The 26325-nt window shown below is 40.4% G+C and overlaps 1 protein-coding gene across 3 annotated transcripts in view; it reads left to right on the forward strand.

Annotated features, from left to right (window-relative positions):
• Positions 1-14205: 14205 nt before the first annotated feature.
• LOC120542856 (ubiquitin carboxyl-terminal hydrolase 47) overlaps positions 14206-26325 on the forward strand; it is a 102937-nt gene continuing 90817 nt past the window's right edge. For all 3 annotated transcript variants that reach the window (XM_039775555.1, XM_039775557.1, XM_039775556.1), the window contains exon 1: positions 14206-14493. In XM_039775555.1, the coding sequence (XP_039631489.1) occupies positions 14289-14493 (205 nt within the window). In that variant the 5' untranslated portion in view covers positions 14206-14288. The remainder of the gene's footprint in view (positions 14494-26325) is intronic.

The following is a 26325-nucleotide window of genomic DNA, read 5'->3' on the forward strand; positions in this document are numbered from 1 at the left end:
AGCCTGTCAAAGTCACATAAGAATTCAAGCCACTGCAGCAACAGCAGGTGATCTTGCTAAAAAGGACTGCGAGCTACAGAAAATGTGATGAAAAGAGTGAGAATCCTTTAGCATTCAACACCGGTGAGCACCACAGTGGCACGGCTTAACATAATGTTTGTGCTATGCAGAGGAGGCAGTTGCTATACTTTTTAACTTGTTTCTTACTTTGCCTTTGAGATAATGCATTCTTCTGAAGAAAGTACAATTACAAATTTCTTCCTTAAAAAATATTTTGATAACTGCATTTGCCAGGAGGAAAAGGTGTTGAGTGAGGGGATAATCACTTCTCTGATTAAGTGGGTTTTTTTTTTTGGAAAACTAATTTTGATGACAGGACCTATAAATAAATACTTCATATAGAAATAACAATTACATATTTCTATACAGTTGGTTTGAAGCTTGGATGAATGTTGGAAGAGTGTAGGGCTAGTGTAGGGTTGCCAGACGTCCCTTATATACGGGACATGTCTCATATTTGATCATATTCTCCCCTGTCCTGTACTGACCTTTCAGGGACACCCAAATTTCCCGTATTTGGTTCATTTTCAAATTTCATAATAAAAATATATTTTTACTACCTTCTTACGGTACTTAGTTGCAATTTTGTAAGTAATTACACTTTCTTTTCTCAGATTCTCTTGATGAAAATAACCAAAATGTAAAGAGGAAGCGAGTGTTTGCTGTCTGTTTGCAGCTCGTTCAGTTGCTCTGGATGGCAGAGGACGGCGACACTCTTATTACCGTTTGGCTCTCCAGCCGCGCGGCTGTGCAGTTCTGGATCAGCATTGCCATATACAGTGACTGTCAACAAAGGGTGGTGTTACTACTTGCCACTGCCCACTTTTTTTCTAACTGCCTGTATTAAATAATAATAATAATAATTCTCTGTTGTCTGTATTAAATAAATATTTTCAAATTATTTCACTTTTACAGAATTGTTTTTAGCTTGTATTAAAAAAAAAATCAAATGATTTTACTTTTGTTTTCCTCATAACCCATTAAAATCCTTGCTTTATGCTTTTAACTTATGTCTCTACTTTTATATAGTACAGTATATTGGTCTGGGTGTGTAGGGGGCATGTAATAAATTTATATACCTGTATATAGTGATATAGAGAGAGATTTTAAGAGTGTCCCATATTTCTAATTTTCTAATCTGACAACCCTAGGCTAGTGTGGTCCTTCTCTCAAACTGTGAGGAGTTTGCATGCTCTCTATAAGTCCATGTTGAACTTTTCTCTTAGTACAAAGATGTTTTGTTTGGTTGATTTGAAAATCTAAAACGGACCTGGCATTTGTGTGGGTGAGGATGTGTGCCCTGAGCTGAATTGGTTGCAATTCCAAGGGTTGTTTCCTGCCAACTACAGGATAATGAAAAAGGAAAGTCACCTTCAGAAAATAAATGAAATGTTTTTGGGTTTGATGGTTTAGGAATTCACGTCAGTTTAAAACCGACGGTGATTTTTAAAAACCAATAAACACGTTACTTCAGTCAAATGGTTAATTTTGTTCTCATGACAATGCAATTTCTCTTTTGCTTTATTTTAATCGGACTCTAAATATAAAAACAATTTTCAGTTTCATTTTACTAGAAACTGCCACCTCAGTGAATCAAGGAATGCAGACACTCTCGTTTTCTCCTGTTTTTCACTTAAGTAAATGCCCAGACTCTAGTGACGCCAACATGAAGCACCACAGACTGAACAATGAAATATTTCATGTCGTTCTTCCCTTAAGTAATCCACAGCTGTAGCACTCAGACCACCCAGTTTTTCCTTATGGGGACAGCATCCGTATGTAATATTTAAAATAAGTTACTGTGATAATAGAAAGTAAAACTAAGTTAAATAGAGAGCCCTGCGATGGACTGGCATGCTGTTTGGGATTGCTTCCTCCTTTACAACCAGTCCTGCCAAGATAGGCTCTGGCCCCCACAACCTGCATTGGATTAAGTGGGTTGGCCAACGGCTACATGAAATAAAGCTCAGTTGGTTTCATTTGATTGCTTTTGAAGACCTTGCAGCACATTCAGCTGTGTTGATAAATAAACACAATAAAAACTGGCATTCCCCCTAGTGCCAAATCTGTATCTTGGTGGTGGAGACCCAATGAGCATTCATTCCAGAGAATGGAGGCTACCCTGGTACTCTGTGTCCAATCTTCACAACTGAGTGGGCTGATTTTGGTGTTGTACCACTCACCTCACAGGAAGAGGGGCCTAGGAAAGGTGGCCTAAGAACTGTTAGCCTTAGTGAAGCTCATCTGGGCTGCTACGCTCGGCAAGCTCATCCATCTATGGCATGATCAAACAGAGTTTAAAATCCTCCAAGGTTCCACTCATTCTTTTAACATGGAACGTCAGAACTGTTCTCAACAGACAGGACTCAAACATTGACCACCCTGAGAGAAGAATTGCCCTGCTGGCAAGAGAACTCCTAAGATTTAAAATATTACTGCCGTCATTGATTGCAGTCTCCCAAATGAAAGCCAATAAAGAGAATTCAGAGCTGGCTATGCTTTGTTTTGGAAAGGAAAACCAGCTGCTGATCACTGGTTTAAATTTACCAACAAGACCTCTATTGTGATTACCTGCAACTTGCATCTGATAAGAATTACCAAAAGGATTAGGACTCTTTGTGTTCTCTTGCTTGACAAATCTGTATGACCATTGTCAGCGCCTATGATCCCACACTGGACTCTGATAAAGATGTCAACGACTTCTTTGAAAATAGGCTTCAATAGGTGCTGTAAGTGGTTCATAAATAGGACAAACTGTCCATCCTTGTGGACTTCAGTGCTTCAGTTGCCAGGAGCCATGTCATGTGAGTAATTGGGATTTGGAAGAAGGGGTCAGGAAATGTGTAATCAAACCAGCTTCTCTTCCTGAGGTTATGCTCTGAGCTTAACCTGATAATTACAAACACTTTACATGGGATAAAAGAGAAGCAAAAGCCATCTTTTAGTTACAGGGCCCCTAAACTGTGGAATGGTCTTCCTGCTTCTATAAGAGATGCCCCTTCGGTCTCAGCCTTTAAATCCCGGCTGAAGACTCACTACTTCAGTTTAGCACACCCTGACTAGAGCTGCTGATTAACTGTGCAGACTGCATCTCTGTTGTCAGTCGTTAGCACTAAAACATAAGTAACATGATAATTATATTTGAATACTAATCCTCACCTATTCTGTTTCTGTTCTCGGTACCCAAATGTGGCAATTGGTGCCACGGCCCACCTGCCAAGTTGTTTGCCTGCCTGTGGTAAAGTCATCCCTGATGGAGGATCACCTGAATCATGGGAAAGAGGGGTCCTTTCATCGGAGCAACGTTTCAGCCGTGGACTGGCCAAATGGGGAGGCAGCTTGATGGATGAGGTCACCAGAACTCTAAAAATATCCACATCTTATTATGTGATATCGTCTACTGTTAAACCGTACTTCTAAAATTTTTATTATTATGCTGTATTAAGGAATTGTTCTGTTTTGTATATTGTATTGTATTGACCCCCTACCTTTGACACCCACTGCACGCCCTACCTACCTGGAAAGGGGTCTCTCTTTGAACTTCTTTTCCCGAGGTTTCTTCCATTTTTCCCTACAAGGTTTTTTTGGGAGTTTTTCCTTGTCTTCTTAGAGAGTCAAGGCTGGGGGGCTGTCAAGAGGCAGGGCCTGTTAAAGCCCATTGCGGCACTTCCTGTGTGATTTTGGGCTATACAAAAATAAACTGTATTGTATTGTATTGTATTGTATCTTGGATGCATCCAGTGTTGCAGCACTGGCACTTGGCTGACTGTCATCACACAAACCAGCAACTGCTCTGACATCATGATCACCAGGGTGGTGCAGTCTGATCCATTGACTGATCATATTCAAGGTCAATTTGAAATGGAAGACTCGCCAGCCTACCCACAATCAAGCAGCATCCCTCAGGAAGTTTGATCTTGACCACCTGAGAGATCCAGCTTGCAGACTTCGGTTGAATGCAGAACTAAGTGATGAGCTCTCTAAATGTGCCACTCCTCTTCTCAGCAGACATCAATGCGTAATGGGGGATACTGAAGCTGCCAATGAAAACTGCCAATGAACACATTGGGCATCTGAGCCAAAATCTCTGACCTAGAAATGTACATGCTTATCAACCAGAAACCCCTGGTAAGAGCTCAGTTTGAGAATGATCCACAGAGCAAAGTCAAAAGAGGCCAATTTAAGATCTGGAAGACAAAAGTTCAAAATCGCATTAGATGAATAGAGAATGAGTGGTTGTCTGTGACAGCAGTGGAAATCCTGACAAATGCTGATATGAAAGAAATGAAGACTTTTTACTGTGTCATCAAGTCTTCTTTTGGCATGCCACTGACATCTGTAGGTGGTGTTACCTTCCTTCAAGGTGACGAGTTCATTACAGAAGGGTGGATGCTGTCTCTCTTTAGCATGCCATTATTATATTATCCACTGTGAGATCGCTTGAGGGTTGCATGTTTGATTTATATGAATTCACATCTGTCTATAATCAAGACACCGGACTTTAAAAATCAAGAACTATAAATACGGATGGATGGATGGATGGATAAATACGTTACTTCAGTCAAATGGTTAATTTTTACTCATGACAACACAATTTCTATTTTGTTTTGGACTCAAAATATAGAAACAATCTTTAGTTTCATTTTACTAGAAACTGTCACCTCAGTTCAGTAAGGTATGCAGACACTTCCCTTTTCTCCCATTTTTTACATAAACAAATGCTGACACCATACTGTAGCCAACATGAAGCACCATAGACTAACACTGAAATGTTTAAGGTCTTTCTTCCCTTAAATAATCCAGCTGTAGCACCCAGAGAAACCGGGTTTTTGTTTCTGCACGCAAAACCTATAGTAAACATTTAAAAATAAGCAAATATGACAATATAAAGTAGAACTGAGGTAAATAGAGAGCCCTGTGATGCCAGAGTCCCCAGTGGGTGTTAGGTGGTCTTGTGACCTTGGACACCCTGCAGATTTTATTTTTTCCTCCAGTCCTCTGGAAGTTTTTTTTTTTTTTTTTATTCTATGTTACCTAGCATTGCCTAATTTTATTTTTATTTTTTTATTTTTTCATCCTGTAAAGCACTTTGAGCTCCATCATTTGTATGAAGACGCGCTCTAGAAATAAATGGTGTTGTTGTTGTCTGGGACAGTTTCCTGCTTTGCACAGATAGGCTCTCACACCAGCAGCTCTAAATTGGATTAAGTGGCTTGGTGATTGACTACATAAAACAGAGCTTAGCTGGATGCTTTAACATTCGAATTGTTGTTTATTTCCATAATCCATGATGGCATCTCATGCAAGGTTTGTCCCTGCATTGCTGTCCAATTGTTTACTTTTTCCACATATCTGAACAGGTGAACAGTAGATTCTCAAGTGTTTGTCATATAGGGTCCTATGGTGACCCTGATTTCCCCATACTCTTTATTATGTAGACCTTACCAGAAAGCTTCAAATCCCACACACGTACCACTCTGTGTTCAGGTATTGTACTTTAGCACTTGCTCTCCCCTACCCTTCTTTACCTATAACCTCAGGCAATTAGACAGAGTAGAGGAACAAACAGGAGAATGAACTACACTTTTATACATAATCAATTTTATTACAAAAGTCAATGCTATTAAAACAAATAGAATCTGACTTCATAAACCAAAACCATACAACCTGATAATACTAGATTTGTAGTTTTCAGGTGGCCCAATAACTTAATGTTGCATTCAATTGTTCCTGGTCATCTCCTCATCTGCACACTCCCAGGCAGCCTGCCTATCTCAGTATAACTGCTAGGACAATGGAGGAATGGCATGAAAGAGAGCATGCCTTTGTAAATGTCCCGATGCAGCTCTTGACAAACACACAACTCTCTGGGCAATTCACCAATGGAATAGCTCAGGTACAACCCATCCTCCAGTTGCTTTGTGTAATTCCAGCTGGGCAGTTAATGGCTTTCCTGCAGAGGATGACTACCAGGTTTACATAATGTCCAAGCAAAGTTCTAACAAAGCCCTTTGCCAAACCAGTTTGATGCATTCTCCCTTGCCCCCTGCCATAAATTTCACATCATGAGTGAGCATTTAATACTATCTCCTAAAGCAGTGGTTCTCAACCTGTGGGGCAGGCCCCCCTAGGGGGCACAAAGTAACAAAAAGGGGGGGCGCGAAGATGTGAAAAAAAGAAAACAAGAATAAAAATATGAAAAAAACATCTGTTGAAACCAAAACTACATTCTGATACTAGAACAATAAATATAGAGTTAGATAAATGTCGATAAAAGTTAAGTAGGTATAGTAAAATATGCATCTACGTTTCAAAAAAAAAACGTTGGGGGTACATTAAGGGGGCGTGAAAAAAACTGTCATGAAAACTCAGGTCGCAAATACTTAAAGGTTGAGAAACGCTGTCCTAAAGACTTATATGCTAGATAGTACTCATTTGTCACTCTACTACATCATGAAAACAGAACAGATAAAGGTGATATACTTGAATAAAAACATACGGACATTTGCCTTTATGATCATTTGTTCAACATTAATATCCATAGATTTAATAGTCTACTGGAGAAAAAGTAAGTCCAGACTTGGCTTCAGTAACTGGTAGTACCCCCTTTAGTAGAAATAACTTCTTGAAGGCATTCTGAAGAACTGCCTAAAAGTCTCTGACACTGACGAGCCCTCAATGCAAAATTCCCTCAGTTGCAAGATGTTTGTAGGTTTTGTGGCATGCTCTGCCTGTTTCAAACCCAAAAACTGCCCCTACCACCCCACCCCTGCCCCCACATTTCAATGGGATACCAAACAATGCTTTGACTTGGCCAGTCCGTAATCTTCCATTTCTTCTCTCTGAGCCATTCCTGGCTGAATTTTCTGGCTCAAATTCAGCTTTCAGACAGATAGCTTCACATTCTTCTCAAGCCCACATTGATATGATTCTGTCTGCAGGATACATAGTTGACTCAATGACTGCAAACAGCACCAGCCATAAGGCAGACAAACATCCCAAACTAGAACATTTTCAACGCCATGCTTCACAGCTGAAGTTGTTCTGAAATGCTGTCAAACATGTCTGCTGTTAGTGTGGCCAAACAACTTAATCTTTAGTTCCTCTGTCTACAGCTCATTGTTCCAGTAGTCCATTACCTAGATGTTTAATGCCAAACTCTAGTTCTCCTCTAATGTTGTTTTTCAGGAGCAAAAGTCTTTTTTCTGTCACAACCCTCATGCAATTCACATTTGTGCCATCTCTCTCTGACTGTAGATATCTGCACTTTGACAACAACGTTTGCAAGAGTTACCTGCAGATCCTACAATGAAATTCTGAGGTTTTTGGAGCCTACTTTTAGTAGCAGATTGTCAGCTGTTGGGCTGAATTTGAAATCCACACCACTTGTAGATGATTTTCTTTACAGTGGAGACTGAGTTCAAATAATTTGGTATTCTTTTTAAATCCCATGCCAGACTCCTAGGCATCCACAGCCTTCTTCCTGAGAGCCTTAGAGAGATCTTTTGATCTTGGCGTGATGACACCACACACGTCAACAAAGAGAACACTGGACCCCTGATATCTACAGTTTGAATAAGACAGTCGGGTCCACCTGCTGGCTCCCTAAGGAAATTCTAATTATTGGCACCTCATCTGGAACACCTGATTATAATCTGATGGACTTGAAATGATGAGAAATGGAAGGGTGGGCTTACGTTTCCCAAGTGACAAACCTGCCTTTTTGTTCAGGTAGATTATGACAATGAAAATACCGTGTCATTTGTTCAAGCAGGTCACCTTTATCTGTCGGCACTGTCTGCATGATGATCTACTGTTTGTCTGTTCAAATATCTTTAAACAATTTCCATGGGGCGCACTGTTTCACATGACTTTTTCCAGGTACTTTGAAACATATTTTCCCATTTCTATTATTATTATTATTATTATTATTCTATTATTATTATTATTATTATTATTATTATTAATAGGCGCTGCTATTTCTCTAATATTATAAATAACAATGCTAGTAATCCCAGAGTCTTATTTTCAACAATTGACCGTCTGTTAAACCCAGGGAACACAAAGGAATGCCCCCAGAATACTTCCAGTGAAACCTGTGAGAACATTGCTGTATTTTTCACTCAAAAAATTAATGATATTAGAGATAACATAGTATATCTCCCCAACACTGCAGAACCTCCAAAGCTCCGGTACTCCATTATAAACAAATTAAATGCTTTCACCAGGATAGATTTACCTGAATTACATAGTATAATCTCTCAACTGAAATCCTCCACCTGCGTCCTTGACCCAATACCAACAAGGTTTTTCAAAGAAATATCAGGCGTTCTAATTGACAATATTCTGGACATAGTAAATTCGTCATTAGATACGGGGTCTTTCCAGACTGTCTTAAGACTGCTGTAGTTAAACCCCTTCTTAAGAAACATAATCTTGACCCCTCTGCCTTTGAAAATTTTAGACCCATTTCTAACCTCCCCTTCTAAAGTAAAATTCTAGAGAAGCCAGCCATTATGCAGTTAAATGACCACCTAAATAAACCTGCTATTCTTGATACTTTTCAGTCAGGCTTCAGAACAAATCACAGTACAGAAACTGCACTTGTTAAAGTAGTAAATGACTTGGGTAAATGCAGACAGAGGCCATTTATCTGTTCTCATCCTCTTAGATCTGAGTGCTGCATTTGACACCATTGATCATAATATTCTTAGAAATCGCCTTAGTCAATGGGTGGGCCTCTCTGGCAGGGTCTTAAATTGGTTTGAATCCTACCTGGCAGGGAGAAAATTCTTTGTGAGTTGTGGTAATCAAATCTCAAAGACACATGATATCCGATATGGTGTTCCACAAGGCTCTATCCTGGGTCCGCTGTTATTCTCAATCTATATGCTTCCGTTAGGTCAGATTATCTCAGGTTACAATGTGAGCTACCACAGCTATGCTGATGACACACAGCTGTACTTATCTATAGCACCTGATGACTCCGACTCTTTCGATACACTAACACAATGTCTTACTGGTATTTCTGAATGGATGAATAGTAATTTTCTCAAACTAAATAAAGAGAAAACTGAAATTTTGGTAATTGGCAATAATGGATTCAGCGAGGTTATCAGAAATAAACTTAATGCACTAGGATTAAAAGTTAAGACGGAAGTAAAAAATTAGGGGTAACCGTTGACTGTAATCTGAATTTTAAATCGCATATTCATCAGACCACTAGGACAGCATTTTTCATTTAAGAAACATAGCTAAAGTTAGACCTCTTATATCATTGAAAGATGCTGAGAAATTAATTCACGCTTTTGTTTTCAGTAGACTAGATTACTGTAACGCACTCCTCTCAGGACTACCCAAAAAAGACATAAATCATTTGCAACGAGTGCAGAATGCAGCTGCTAGAATCCTAACTGGGAAAAGAAAATCCGAACACATTTCTCCAGTTTTGATGTCACTACACTGGTTACCTGTGTCATTCAGGATTGACTTTAAAATACTGCTTATGGTTTATAAAGCCTTAAATAATCTCGCTCCATCTTATATATCGGAATGCCTGACACGTTATATTCCAAATCGTAACCTTAGATCTTCAAATGAGTGTCTCCTTATAATTCCAAAAGCTAAACTTAAAAGAAGTGGTGAGGCGGCCTTCTGCTGCTATGCACCTAAAATCTGGAATAGCCTGCCAATAGGAATTCGCCAGGCAAATACAGTGGAGCAATTTAAAACACTGCTGAAAACACATTACTTTAACATGGCCTTTTATAACTTCACTTTAACATAATCCTGATACTCTGTATGTTCAATTCTTCATAATAACTATTCATGGTGGCTCTAAAATCCGTACTGACCCCTACTCTCTTCTGTTTCTTTTTCGGTTTTTTGTGGTGGCGGCCTGCCACCACCACCTACTCAAAGCATCATGATGCTCCAACAATGATGGACTGAAAGCCAGAAGTCTACGTGACCATCATCATCAGGTCCTTCCATGAAAATATGATGATTTATGTTAGGTAGAATGCCCAGAGGGGACTGGGCGGTCTCTTGGTCTGGAACCCCTACAGATTTTATTTTTTTCTCCAGCCTTTGGAGTTTTATTTTGTTTTTTCTGTCCACCCTGGCCATCGGACCTTACTCTTATTCTATGTTAATTAACGTTGACTTATGTTTATTTTTATTGTGTCTTCTATTTTTCTATTCATTTTGTAAAGCACTTTGAGCTACATTTTTTTGTATGAATATGTGCTATATAAATAAATGTTGATTGATTGATTGATTGATTGATATTATCTCCATTTCCTTCTGTTAGTATTAGGTATGCCAGACTTATTTGAACGGAAAGAGCATTAATATTTTACTGCAGTAAATAAGATCTATAGATGTTTGCATGATGAAAGAATATCACCCTCACTGAAACTGATATTTGTCAGCATTGCCCAACGCTTTAAACTCGATAAAGTCCAAGTGTGTAAACCCTCCCTACTGCTACATAAAGCCTGCTAATAGCAAGACTATTTCAGTGCCTCAATGTGGCAAACCATGGAAAACTGCATGACCCCGGGCGAAACCGCAGTCAGACCAGGCTCATTAGCTTTGCCGGGAAGCTTTGTCTAGGACAGGGGTGTCGAACTCCAGTCCTGGAGGGCCGCAGTGGCTGCAAGTTTTCATTCTAACTCTTTTCCTAATCAGTGGCCAGTTTTCACTGCTAATTAACTCCTTTTCCCTTCATTTCAACAGCCCTGTTTTAAAGGATTCAATCCTCTGAATCGATTCTTTTCTTCATTAAATGGCAGTCAAACAGAAATGAGACGTGAAACGAGCCAACAGATGACCAGCTAAATTGGGGCTTCAAATGCCAACTACTTTCTTAATGAGAAGCCGATTCTTGCTGTTCATTAAACCCGTTATTTAATTCCCTGGCTTGTTGCTGCTCTCATTCTGCCGCAGCAGATTGTGACGATGCGGGTTCTGCTCCATGCTCCCATCTTACTTCTGGGAGCCCTTAAACCCGACACCGTCAGTAATGTCATGAAGCAAGGGGATGGTGCAAAAAGTGCAAAGTGCTTTTATTAAAAATCAACAAAATCAAAGACAAACTGTCCGAATAAATAAGTGCAGCGTCTCTCAAATCTTCAAATAAATAATCCAATAAAAACAGGTAAAAGGATGGAATAGAAGAAAAATTCTTTTAAAACCGAGGTTAAAATAAAGGCTGGAAGCAGTCTTTCTTTAAAACTAAAGCCAGGTGCGTTCTTCTACTGCTGCTTCTCCCCTAATGGGCCCCGCAACAGGTTAGTTGCCCTACCAGCAAATGCAGCTCCTTCTTTTCTGGTCCGGTAGCCCTCCAATCCCCGGCTATGTTGGGTTCCAGCCGGACCGACACTTGGGTTCCTTCCCTAGCTGCCAGGGCGCTCACGCCGGGGCTCAACATTCCCAAAGCCTCCACGACTCCCGCCACCTTCTGCGCCAAGTTGTTTCCTCTGCCGGTCACTACAGCTCCTCCAAACTGCTCAGCTGCAGCGACTGCTTCAATCTGCCCCCTCCGAGAGTTGGCCAAACACTCCTCTGGGGCTCTCCTACCAGCTGCATTTAAACTTTCATGAGCCTGCTCTCGCTCTCACTGACTTTCTCCGTACTGCTTCCTGCCATCTTCTTCACCCTTAACCTTCCTTCACGTTCTTGTCTCTCTCTTCTTTCTTTCATCTTCCCCATCCGCCTCGCACTTCTATTATATATTATGGGGACGTGGATCAGGTGTGGCAATTAGCAACAATTACGGATGCGTATGACTCCTCACCTGCGAGGACCATCCGCATCACGAATCACCCAGGAACCGCTCCGGCCACACTACCTCCCTAAGCTGCAAGTGTGGCGATTATTTTTTTAAAAAGTGGCCTTTGATCTGAGCTGTGGACGCACTACATCACACAGACATTTCCAAAACTGCTGATTTTCTGTTTTTTTTCTAAGAACACTGTCAAGTGTTCATCTGTTGGTGAAGAAAGATTCACGGATCTTGACTTTGCTGACAATGCTGTGATCTTCGCGGAATCAATGGAGACTCTGATCAGGGAGCTCAAGAGACTGAGTGAGGAGTCTGACTGTCTGGGCTTACGAGGGTCCTGATAAAAACCAAGAGTCGGGCCTTTAATGACCTCTTGGGCACGGCCATCAGCAGTGTGACTGTATGCGAAGAGAGTGTCGACCTCATCATCGAGAGATTTACTTACCTTGGCAGTGACATTCATGTCTGTGGTGACTCTTAATATGAAGTCAGTAGACGGATTGGGGAAGCATGGGGGGTCATGAGGTCGCTGGGAAGGAGTGTGTGGTGCTCCCGATATCTGTGAAAGGACGATGGTCCAAGTCTTTAGAGTCCTGGTGCTTCCTGTCTTGCTATATGGTCGTGAGACATGGACACTATCCAGTGACCCGAGATGAAGACTGGACTCCTTTGGTACTGTGTCTCTCCGGAAAATTCTTGGGTACCATTGGTTTGACTTTGTGTTGCTCATGGAGTCCAGAATGAAGCACACTACCTGCATTGTGAGGGAGCGTCGGTTACGGCACTACGGCCATGTGGCACCATTACCCGAGGGTGATCCGGCTCGTAAGATCCTCATTGTTGGGGACCCGAGTGGCTGGACCAGGCCAAGGGGTCGCCCACGTAACACCTGGCTGATGTAGATAGAGGGTCATTTCCGGAGGGTGGGACTGGACCACGTGTCTGCCTGGGGGGTTGCCAACCGGGATTCCGAGTTGTTTCGTAGTGTGGTGGGTGCGGCAATGCGCTGTACCAGTGCATACTCCCCAACTTGACTTGAACTTGACTTGACCATCAAGATGTTTTGGTAACCTGAGAGATCAGCCTTACTGAGACCATCATCTTTCTTTATTTTCAGATATTGTGTGATGGGCATAGGTGAGCTGGTCATGTGGCGGCTCGTTTTGTGTCTCATTATTGTTTGGCTGCTAATTAAGGAAAAAGAAACAACAAAGAAGCCTGAGCTAAGTTAATTAAAACTAAGGCAAAAGAAGTAAATTAGCAGCAAAAACAGGTCACTAATTAAGAAGATGATTAGAATGAAAACCTGCAGACACTGCGGCCCTCCAGGGCCGGAGTTTGACACCCCTGGTCTAGGAGATGGAAAACTCTGATTCCAAATAATGAGCTGCTGGACTTAATTCAAAGGCTAGGTCCACCACCAACAACGGTGGCGGATGCCAGGAAGAGCATCCACTCAATAAAAAAGTTGCCAGAACCAAGACTGACCAGTTGACTTTCTTATGAGAGTAGAGGTGGATGACACAATAGTTACCCCACATAAAAGTGGGAATGCTTCAGAAGAAGAATGATCCACATTGCAAAGTCAGGGGGGGCTAATATAAGGTGTTTTTTTTTTTTTTACATTTTATTGAACTTATTAAAAGCAAGTAACGTTCCACACAAGCAAGACAAACTTGACAAAACGAAGTTCAAATCAACCCCCACCCATGAAAAAAACAGCAAGACCAACAGCCAGAGTCAAATTTTAAGAGTAGAAAAAAGGGGGAGAAAACCATTTTCTCCAATTTAAATGCTTATTTTAAAATGTTACTGATTAGGTCCTGCCAGGTTTTAAAAAAGTTTTGCACAGATCCAGTCATCGACCGAAATGTAGGAGCAATCTCTGGAGGGGGCGCCAGTCCATCTCTTTTTATTAACCCATGTATTCCAAATAGTGTAAGAAAATAATCCTGGGCAGAGCAATAATAATAATAATAATAATAATAATAATAATAATAATAATAATAATAATAATAATAATAATAATAAACGTGCATATCGATTTGCAGCATGCGCCACTGTACAACCTTTTCTCAGTAAACTTGGTGTGTGTGCGCGCGTATGTATGTATATGTGTGTGTGCGGGGGGTATTTTATGTTTTTCATTATAAGAAAATAGTTGCGATGTTTATTTCCTGTGTTCGTTCACTTCAATAATATTTTGATTTCAAAAACGACATCATAAAATCCAGGTCTTGAAATCAAAGTATCATCACGCCGCGCTGGTATATGAAATGCATACGTGCACCAACACAATAAAGCTGAAATTGAAAATGAAAGTAATGTGTTGGCGAATTCGCGTGCAGATCCCTAGACTGCAGCCAGTAGTACGAAAGAAACGAAACAAAGATCGAGAGGGAGCTAAAAGGACACTTCAAATCCAACCACACCTTTATACATGTGGCTTTTTCACTTGTTGTGGGCTTGCAGCGCATTTTCTTTGCCTCGACTCGCAGTTGTCCTTGTTTTACTTCTTCTTCTTCTTCTTCTTTCGGTTGCTCCAGTTTTACTGAGCTCGTATTTTTGTAAACGTCTTGCTATGGCTTCGAGACGAGATAAAACGAAACGAGATAAAGCGAGCGCAGATTCCTCTTCACCCCCAGGTAAGTGCGGCTTTGTTCATCTCGGATTTACTTTAGTGCTGACCGCGGGTGCGACACCCGCAGGTTGGGTGACGGTAGAAGTTACTGCCTGACATTATGCTCTTAAAAATAAAGGTTCCAAAGCGGTCCTACAGAGCGATGCCATAGGGGAACCATTTTGTTTCCCAAAAGACCCATCCACCTTAAGGTTCCAGAAATAGCATTTTATTTATTTAGATCTGCAACAGGCTCCATGCAGTAAACAGCCACGAATAGATGGAAACAGATTAGTGAAATAAAAAAAAAATAACTATAAGCCCACAAGTTAAATTGAGGTTCTCAATTTGCTATTATCCTATCATACATTAAACATTTTCCATCCATTTTCTAACCTGCTGAATCCGAATACAGGGTCACGGGGGTCTGCTGGAGCCAATTCCAGCCAACACAGGGCACAAGGCAGGAACCAATCCTGGGCAGGGTGCCAACCCACCACAGGACACACACAGCACACACTAGGGTCAATTTAGAATCGCCAATCCACCTAACTGGCATGTCTCTGGATTGTGGGAGGAAACCCACGCAGACACGGGGAGAACATGCAAACTCCACGCAGGGAGGACCTGGGAAGCGAACCCAGGTCTCCTAACTGCGAGGCAGCAGCGCTACCACTGCACCACCGTGCCGCCCAATTAAACATTTTAGTTGTTTTAATACATATTAGGACATTTTTCAAAGCACAAGGAACCTACATCATATGCAAAGAACCCGTCCCAGAATGCAATGGTGCTTTGTCAAGCAATAGTTCTGTAAGGAACCACACAACCCAGTAAAGAACTGTAACGTACCATTAATGATTCATAAAATGTTTCTAATCTAATCTAAAGATCTGTTACTTTTACATGTGTACATGTGTTTAAATCTTTGGCGCAGGTATTATCACTGTGGGATTTAGGCTTATTTGTATGTTTAAACAAACTAAAAAATAGAATTTATCTGACTCTTTCTTATGTTTGATTATGTACCAAGAAGTAGAGCTTTACTGAGAAACCGTAATGAGAACGATATGTTACGAAAAAGAAGTTATGACTAAGAATTTAAAACACAACATAAAAAGAAAAAGATTTACATCAAAATATGTTACGGCTAACCACATATTAATCATTCACTAAAGCAGATTGGTGGCCTTTGAGGATATGCTACTAGAATGATATTTCATGCGCCTGTAGTCTACCTACTAAAATAAAATAAGAAGTATCCACCGGAAGAGTCACAACATCATAAGTCACCGCAGGTCTGTGCCATCATTTTCACGTCAGAAGTGACATCACCACATGTCTGGAGCAGCAGTTTGGTAATAGAAGTTTAGAACTTGTCACAAATCAAATTGACTGTCATGCTCACCACACCAAAGCCTAACCTTAACAACACTAGTCCTAAACATTAACTGTAACCATTTAACCTAGATTCAAACCATACTATCCTTAACTTCCATCCTATAACTGTTGGTCTAAAATTGCTGGTGTAAACCTGTGGTGACATGTGGTGCACTGGCCCTGCAGTTTGATATTATAGCTTTTTAATATGAGGATCCCAATTAGAAAACTGGTATAGTACTGGGACCCAAGAAGAGGGTTGTTATCAAAATGACAGCAGAGTTATAAAGTGACAAAAACAAAGATTATATAATAATAATAATAATAATATAATAACAATAATAATAATAATGTTATTTCCATTCAAGCATTTTATCTTTAGATGAATATTTCTAAAATAAAAAAGTGGGAAACAAGTGTGTTGTTAAAGCAATACTCCATCTATCCATTTTTTAAACTGCTTATCCTGGGCAGGGTCTTGGAGGCCTTTCACAGCAAGCATCAAGTTCAAGACAGAAACAACACCTGGTCAGGGTGCCATTCTATCACATGGTGAACACCCCCTTCACACACACACACACACACACACACACACACGCGTCAGGGGCTACTTTAGCATTGCCAGTTCACTTAAACTGCACGTCTTTAGACTGTCTGAGGAAAGTGGAGCACCTGGAGGAGACTCACATGTGGGGCGAACATGCAAATTCCACACAGGAATCACATGGGGTTTAAACCTAAAACAGTTATTATGAGTCAAATTAGGAAAAGAGTCCTGAGGTTTATCAGTGCTAGTTGAAGTGCTTAGTTTAAGCTTTAGTAAAGTTGAGGGAAAGAAGTTCTTGGGGTGCAGTTTGAGGATGTGATGATTTTTTTTTTAAAAGCGCAGCAGGAAATTTTAAGGAATGAAGTAGTTCAAAAATGTATTTAATGATGCACCTTTTTTATCTGTTCTTAAATAACTTTTTGTTTTTAAACAGTTCAGCTTGTTAGAATGAGTTTGCAAATAATTTAACATACCCTGATTTCCATTTAACAATTCATCCATCCATCCATTTTCCAACCCGCTGAATCCGAACACAGGGTCACAGGGGTCTGCTGGAGCCAATCCCAGCCAACATAGGGCACAAGGCAGGAACCAATCCTGGGCAGGGTGCCAACCCACAACAGGACACACACACACACACGCTCACACACACTAGGGCCAATTTAGAATCGCCAATCCACCTAACCTGCATGTCTTTCAACTGTGGGAGGAAACCCACGCAGACACGGGGTTAACAATTCAATTAACCAAAAAAAAAATATATATTTTGAAATACTCTTAAAACATGTATCCACTATTTATATTTTATTCAGGACATGTACAAAATCTTGCTGAACTTTTCAGCAAATAGCCCAGTTTGAAATATACCAAGTGACATCCAGGGCCGGATTAAGACCTTTAGAAGCCATAAATCCTTAAAAGATTTTTGTGCCCCAATATATATGTGCTGCACTCAGTCTTAATAGACAACTGAACACAACGGCCAATATGACCAAGAATGATCACATGAGCCACAGTGGAGTGTGTGCCAGTTACCAGATTCTAATTTTGTTGTATTCCTAATATTAATATATGTAATTAACCTCTATTATTACTATTTTGTTTTTATTATTGAGTATATATATATATATATTTACTAGCAAAATACCCGCGCTTCACAGCAGCGAAGTACTTAAAATTTTTATTAAGAAGAAAATTAAACCTTTTTAAACTGAGTGTAAATCTCCCAATAATTATTTGTTAAGGATCTCTTTGTATACCACATTGTGAGTTCGGCCCTCCGGTTGTAATATGACCAAGCTGTGCGCTGAGCTTACTCTGAGCATGTAACGTACAGTCGGCCATGTGAACAGTAATCTTGTTTCAAATCTCACAGCTTGGATTGCTGCTGTCGTAATCGGTTTGAGTTTCATGGTTTGTTTCAATTACGACAGTATTTGTAGGACTTGTGTTGAAGAGACATTCGGCATCTGTCAAGCGTTGTAAGCACACAACCGGTTTCATCGATAACTTCACATCCAGCTTTTGAGAGTTTAAACATTCATAAACATCAAAGTGTCCACTACTCAAATCATCACCTGTCAATCTAAGATGTTTAAGAGGCATTGGCGGTTGTCCAAAGGTGGGAAATATTTGGCCATTTCGGTACACTTGAAAGTGACAACCGAACAATTCAGCGGCAGCCATCAACTCACATGCAGATCCATAGGTGAAGGGCTTAAGCATTTCACTCTTCTAGTGCTCCTGTGTAGTCTAATTATCTCCTGTACCGTCATCAGTCCACACCTTGAACCTGTCCAGTCATTCAATACATAAGACACAATGGATATCAAGAGTGAGCCTGATATGGCCGTGCAATATGTAACGCAGAGAATGGAAAAGGCAGGCGCCATCTCCGGGCATGGAAACCACTCGGTAAGTGACAGTTCTTTGATCGATGGTGATCACCTCGATAGACATGTTAATGGGGGTACAGTTGGAACGATAAAGGAAATGGGGACCTGAACAATGTAAAGTAAGTCTAAAATACCTGCACAATAACTATAATCATAATAAACAAACAATAAAACAGCGGAGAAGCCGTGGATTAAATAAAAAGGCTGTAGTTATCAGCAGGGAGACGTGAATCTCGTGGCGTAGCAAGGAAGGGAATGAAGAGACTGGAGTGACGGACGGCCTTATATAGGCAGGCAGCCAACAACATGAGAGGCGTTGGGATGGGGGACCCAACGTCGCCTCACACGGTGACCGAGCTGCAGGCTATGGACGTATATATGTATGTAAGTAGGATTCAGTTAGCGTTGGGAGCCCGCGTACCAAATTTCTTGAAGATGGGCCCATAGGTAACAAACCGTTGGAAAGTTCAATATGGCGGCCGACAGTGGCGTCATACCACCAAAATAAGTACGTACATCAGTTTCGGTTAGCGCAGGGAAGGCGCCTACCAAATTTCTTGAAGATGGGGCCATAAATAAGAAAGTTCAACATGGCGGACGTTGTCGACTGTTATGACCGTTACGCGTAGAATGAAACCTGCTTAACCTTTGTAAGTAAGCTGTAAGGAATGAGCCTGCCAAATTTCAGCCTTCTACCTACACGGGAAGTTGGAGAATTAGTGATGAGTGAGTGAGCCAGTCAGTCAGTCAGGGCTTTGCCTTTTATTAGTATAGATATATATTAGGGGGCTCCGCCCCCTGCTCGCTTCGATTGCCCACCCCCGGGTTTGGTTTACCGGATATACCCTAATTTAAAGAGATTGTTATTTTCATGGGAATTGTTACATATGCATTATTTTCACTGCTCATGTTGCGAATGGGAGGGGCTGAATGCATGCTAAGGAGATGCTGTCTTGCTGCTGCTGCTGGTGAGCTGCGTGTTCTGCTTGTCGTTGTTTTAAGAGCTGGGAGCACATGAAGTGTGTCTTCCAAAACCATTCCAACAACTGCTAGGTTAGATGTCCGTGAATTTATTTTAAATTGTTTGTAAGTAGGGTGTGATGTGCAAAAGTCACCGTCTGACGAGTCTTGCTTCCTAAGGTTGTAATGTCTAGTCTCGCGTGTCATCAAAGTGTTTCTCCGCGATGATCTGGTCTCTATCTCTTCGCTCAACCCCCCCGGAGGCGCAACATGCTCTTGCCACTTTGCATCTCTCCTGCTTGCGTTGTGAAGGGGGAGAGCTGAACGGACGCTTGGGAGATGTGGACGGATCGGCCACTGGCTTTGTTCTTCTGCTGCCGAGGTGCGTGTTCTGCTTGTCGTGCTACACATTGATCATTTAAAAGCCTGTACAGCAGCTGTCCTTTTGTCTCACTGTCTTGTTTTGCATGACATTAAAGTGTCTCTCGCGGGACGTCAAATTGTCTTCCAAGAAGATCACGTCTCGTCTCCCTGCCAAGACTTTTTTTTAAAATAGAGAGATATATATATAAGGGGGGGAAGCCCATCTGGCACCTTCCCCCTGGTGCCTTTGGCGCCCAACCCCCAGTTGCAGCCAGTCTGCTGTTCATGTTGTGAAGAGGGGGGCTGAACGCACCCCAAGGACACTCGCTTGCTCCTACGAAACCCCCTCTTAAACGGTGATACGATAGGAAACAAATAGTTTTTTTTTACCTCCTCTTTGCTCGTTCAGCTGCTGGATTGCTGCTGCTGCTGCTGCCATGTGATCTGCATCTCATGTGGCGTTTCGAACATTTAAAAGCCTGTACAGCAGCTGTCTTTGTCATCTACTCTTTGTCTTTTATTTCCGGCTCTGGGCATGGTTAAATCTCTTGGCACAAAGTCTCATCTCACAGGATGTGAGTTCTTGATATTTTTAATTTATAATTTAAAAGCAGAATAAGAATCTGAAAATATAACAGCATCACATTAAAGTTCGATAAATTCTGAAAAGAATGATACCAAACATATATATGTAGGTTTTAAAATAAGCGTGACAAAAAATGTGACATAACAACATCACATAAAATCATTGCACAAAATCCTGCAATTTTTGTGTCACTGGTCTAACAAACATGCCTGGCTATCCGTAGTGGAGTAGGGGGTGCTTTGGCAGGCACCTCCAAATGGAAAGCAAGTGATATCTGATCACAGGGCTGCATTTTTGAGTTTGTTTTATACAGTAAGAGATTGGACAGGTGCAGTTTATCTCATGGAGGTATTTATTGTACTAGTCACATTCCCACCAGAACTCTCTCAAACCCACAACACTTTATGGCAATCCAGCACATGCTATTGTAAAATGTAAATATTGCAAACATAACAGTGTTTAGTAGTCAGAGTTGCCAGGTTCTCAGTTTCCTCACCCAATTGAGCTATTTTTGATTGTCATCTGTTGGGAAAAAACGGGCTTTCATGGGTTGTGTTTTGTTTGGGATACTTGGGCAGTGTTTTGGCCTATTTTTTAATCCCTCTCCCACAAATTATTACCATGTTTTTTATCCATTTGGAACCCCTTCCACTGCTATTCACATTTGTGTTATGTTCTGAACCATTCTAAAATCCCCCCCTCCTGCCCGGTTGTGTGATGGTATATTACCATTCTATCACTCTGAACTATCTCAAAAGGGTCAAAAACTCGGGCTTTGGTACTGTATGTACCTAACCGTCTCACTCAGCCGACACCACCCCTTGCTTTCTAGTGTGTCATTTTGTCTACCTCAGGCACTGGGCTATTTTTTTGGCCAAATCTGCCATTTTTAAGCAGTCATGGGGCTTTATATATTTTTAGGAACCTGGCAACCCTGTTAGTAGTGTTATGCTTTTGATTTGTCAGTATTGTTTTGCCCCATTATTAAATGAAAAATGTTTACAAAAAAGTAGATAGGAGGAGTGCAACTGCCCCTAACCCCCTGCATTTGCCACCCAAACACAGATCCATTTTTCATTTGGTAAGTGACACTTTTTACATTTTTATTTTGCTAAGCATAATACCCATTCATTATGTGTTTTAAATGTTCATTTATATCACAGTTATTGAACATTCGAGTGTAGGAGGGAACATAATTTGTTTCCGAGAGTGAATAAAATCAATGCATTTACCTTTGTACTACATCTAAACAGAAGTGTTAAATATGTGGATAGTTAGTGTTTTGGATGCATTATATTGTGAGGAGATCCTTGGTGGACTGTAATACAGGTTTTTTTCTGTTTATAACCTGGTCAATAACTGGCTTCTGAGGGGATTGAACTTTATCATAAAGTTAATATAAGAACAAATAAAGCACAACTATCCATCCATCCAGCCATTATCCAAACTACTGTATCCTAACTATAGGGGGTCTGCTGGAGTCAATTCCAGCCATCACAGGGCGCAAGGCAGGAAACAAACCCTGGGCAGGGCAACAACCCACCGCAGGCCACACACACACTAGGGACAATTTAGGATCGTCAATGCACCTAACCTACATGTCTTTGGACTGTGGGAGGAAACCAACGCAGACACTGGGAGAACATGCAAACTCCACACAGGGATGTCCTGGGAAGCGAACCCAGATGGGTCTCCTTACTGCGAGGCAGCAGCGCTACCCACTGTGCCACCCTGCCACCTAAAGCACGGCTATACTGTTTTTATTGTGGTTTCAACCCCTTTATGACATGTAAATACCGGACTTTGCACTTGCTAAAGTACACCAATTTTTGTTGGTGTTCAGTGAGTAACTCATATTAATCTAACATCACATGTAACAGGGTGCAGGGCAGAAAAGTCATGAAAAAACGTTAAAACTTGGTTGAAGACAGGTGCATTACATGCACATTTATTTGGGCATGCATGATGTGCTCACCTAATTAATATTGCTGAGCATGAGGATCAACTGTCAAAGTTATCAATACATTTGAACAAAAGACAGGGATTTTACCTGTCATATAATCGAGGTGGGATTAAGACTCTAACTTCACTACTGCATAAACCCTCACAGGAACATGCATATACTCAAAAATTTTGAAATTCAAAGGTGCAAATAATAAATTACTGTATATACAGGAATTACAGTTAATAAAAAGTCCAAAACTTTATATTGGGTCAGCTTTTTCACTCTTTTGTGTATTGATTACAATAAACTTAACTAACTAATGAGTGCATCCTCACATCTGCTGGCATTCAACCTATCACAGTTAAAAAACATCAATTAGACATTTTAAAAGGCTTATGCCCCTTTGTGATAAAGAAGGTGATATATAACTAATGTTCTAGGACCAAATACAGTAAAAAAAATAATAATAATAATAATAACAGAAAAGGGTCCTTTGTGCAGGTTTGATTTGCTTTTGGTGTCTTTTCTTCTGTAATTGCCTTGGTGTCTGCCACAGTATTGGATGTTCATGTCTTCGTCGGTGACTCCGTGGAACAGGACACCACATTCATGTTAAAGCTGGAAGCAGCTGCAGTATTTATGGCTTGTTCAAAGTATGTATGCAAATCAATATTTTATTAACTTTAACTGTCTGGTGTAGTTTTCAGCACAACTGGGTCTTTTTTTTTTCTTCTATTTTTGTTTTTTTTACTTTTCTTTTCACAGCACCATCAGGCACTTGCTTTGAATGACAATCCATTTTCTCTTTTTTGGGCCAGTAACACATTAAATGTACTGTCTCATAAGAGAGACCTATGAGTCACTTGTGTACTGTACATAGCAGATTGCTGTGGGCACCAGTACTGTCGATGAAACCTTGGACTTTTCCGGTTATTAGGCGTTCTTGTCTCTTGTGTTCTCTCTAAGGCTCTTTTGCGAGTAGAGCACCAGAATACACACCTAGATCTGGCCAAGCATATTATAGTCTTCTCTATTCACCATCACTAAATTAGACTTGTTTATTAGAATATAATAAATAAATAATAATAAATATCAACCAAATGTATTGGTTACCTCTCTTTATTAGTTCTGTAATAACTGAAATTGCCCAAAAGGAGCAAATGCCCAATGTCTCATGGTTGTATTCTCTGCCACCATGTTATTTTTATCACTGGTTGGGTCCAGTTTGAGGCTGAATAATTTGTGCACCTTAATAAATATGATAAATCTCTAAAAGACTCTTTTCATCAAAAAGAATTGGGGTGTTAACAAAATTCTTTAAAAAGTACTAGGGGGCTTTGCCCCCTGCTCGCTTCTCTCGCCAACCCCTGTGCAGGCCCTATGCTCTAGTCATTTCCCAGACCTGCCATTGTGACGAATCGAGCTGTGCTTTTGGATAAACACAAATATCAACTTTGTCTTTGATATCTCCGTCTTTCGAAACTATTAACGCTGACAATTCGTCACAGGTTGGTTTATTGTATATGCGAGCATGATCTGTCAGATTCATATAGAAATCCAAGAAAACTTCTTTGTCAGTTGTTTTCAAATAAATTTTGTGTAAAGTGCAATACCTTTGGACGTATGAATTTGTATCCATTTTTGGCTGTAGAATTTCTAATACGTCGGATCGTTTAACTCTTTCAATTCTGAGTTGCACTCTGAAGGACCACTTGAGCACTTTGAGTTTTAAGTTTATCGGCTTCAGATTCATGTAACAAGTCACATTCCTCAGTGTTGACAACCCTTGCCTTAAGTTTTCACCTCCTGCAGGGGGCATAATCTGCAGTGTGGTTACAACAAATAATCAAATTATCAGCCACATCAACAAGTTCATTAGATTTTACAGTACAATATAACCAATTGTACTATGCAATAATATACATTTAAGTACATGAACTGACAATAATATTTATTATCTACTCTATATATATATAAAACCAAATGGTGTAGCTGAACAAGATTGCACAAAAAGGGACTTCAACATTAACTGAAAAAATTACACACACACACACATACATATATATATATATATATATATATACAGTATATTCATCTACTCTCTATATATGTATAAAATCCTAAGTCTAAAAGTGCAACGATTTTGTGCAACGATGTTATGTGACATTTTTATGTCACGTTTTTTGTCACGCTTCAAATCGGGCTTATTTTAAAACCTACATACATATGTTTGGTATCATTCTTTTCAGAATTTATTGAACTTTAATGTGATGTTGTTAGATTTTCAGATTCTTATTCCTTTTTTAAATTATGAACTAAAAAATATCAAGAACTCACGTCCCGTGAGACGAGAATTTGTGCCAAGAGATTTAACCACGCCCAGGGCCAGAAATAAAAGACAAAGAGTAGCTCCTTCCCAGTCCATCTTGGTGGTGATCTCATCAGACCTGCCCCTACTGCAAAGAATCTTGGTGTCATTTTTAATTCCCCCCTTTCTTATTCCGCCCACATAAATCACATTAAGAAACTTTCTTACTTTCACCTCCGTCACGTATCCCGTGTTTGCTCCTTCCTCTCCTTTTCTAATGCTGAGAAACTAGTCTGCTTTTATCACATCCCACATCGATTATGGTATTTCCCTGCTGGCAGGTGCCCCTTCTATCTTATATCACAGCTTCAGCTTATTCAAAACTCTGCTACAAGAGTCCTTACTCGAACCAGCAGCAACGAGCACATCACACCCATCCTGCTTCGTCTTCGCTGGCTCTCTGTGTCTTACAGAATCGAATATAAAATCCTATTAATAACCTACAAAGCCTTAAATGACCTCGCGCCAAACTACATCAATGACCTTCTCTACCACTAAGTGCCTGCCCGCTCACTAAGGTCCTCTGATTCTGGCCATCTTGTTGTGCCCCACACTAATCTACACTCCATGGGTGACAGCAGGGCCTTCAGCTGTATGGCGAGTGCCCAGACTCTGGAATGACCTCCCGAAATGAATCAGGTCAGCTGACTCCATGAATTCTTTTAAAAAACAATTCAAAACTCATCTGTTCAGGAAGGCTTTTAGCTCTACTTGACTTTATTACCCTTCTCTCCGTGTCAAGATGCTCATGTAACCTATGTGTGTGTGTAAGACCATCGATTATGTTGTCTATTAGGCTTTTTGTTTCTCTGAATTTACTATCTTACTCTTCTTTAATTATTTATCTGGTTTAGTACAATGCTATATACTGTATACCCTGCCATTCTTTCTTAAACTCTGTGAAGTGCCTTCGATACAATCAATCAATCAATCAACATTTATTTATATAGCACATATTTATACAAAAAAATGTAGCTCAATACTTTTTTACTTCCTCTTTGCTCAATCATCTGCTGCCATGCCATGTGATTTGCATCTTGCACTGCGCTTCAAACATTTTAAAGCCTGTACAGTAACTGTAAATAATAATAATAATAATAATAATACATTTTATTTATATAGCGCCTTTCCCATGCTCAAGATGATGGCAGACTGGATCAAACTGTGATAAAAGGATAACATGAGGTCCTTGTCCACTGTAAATAGTCTGAGATTACAGAGGAAACGTACTGTAAGTGCTGATTGTATTCATTGTAGACTAGGGGTCTTTGCCCCCTGCTTGCTTCGCTCGCCAACACCCCTGCCTGCCCTTTGCACCAGCAACTTTGCGTCTCTGTCATTTGCGTATTTGGATTTCACTTTCACCAAACAACAAAAAGTTTAATTCTCGTGGATACACCTCTTCATTGGGAAGAAACACGACTTTTCCCCGATGGTAACACCAATTAGACAGTCTACAAGTCTCCGACTTAAACTTTAAAGCTGACTAATATCTACATACTTCTGTCATATCACCTACAGTATGTCCATATATTCGCTCTCTTTTCGCATTTATCTTTTTATCCATAGCGCATTGAGTTTTGACTCCGTGTTTGGAATTACATTGTGACAAGGCAACGTATTACTGCCCGTGAGTGAAACAATATTGATATTGTTTCTTTCTCTCTACAACAGGGGTTCTCAACGTCGGTCCTGGGGACCCCTGTCGCTGCAAGTTTTTGTTCCAACCAATCCAGTTTTTAATTGAACTCCTGGGCTAATTAAGTGAACTGATATTTGCCCAAGTTCTGTGTTTAAGGAACAACATATTAAT

Source organism: Polypterus senegalus, chromosome 13, assembly GCF_016835505.1.
Source record: "Polypterus senegalus isolate Bchr_013 chromosome 13, ASM1683550v1, whole genome shotgun sequence".
Classification (NCBI taxonomy): domain Eukaryota; kingdom Metazoa; phylum Chordata; class Cladistia; order Polypteriformes; family Polypteridae; genus Polypterus; species Polypterus senegalus.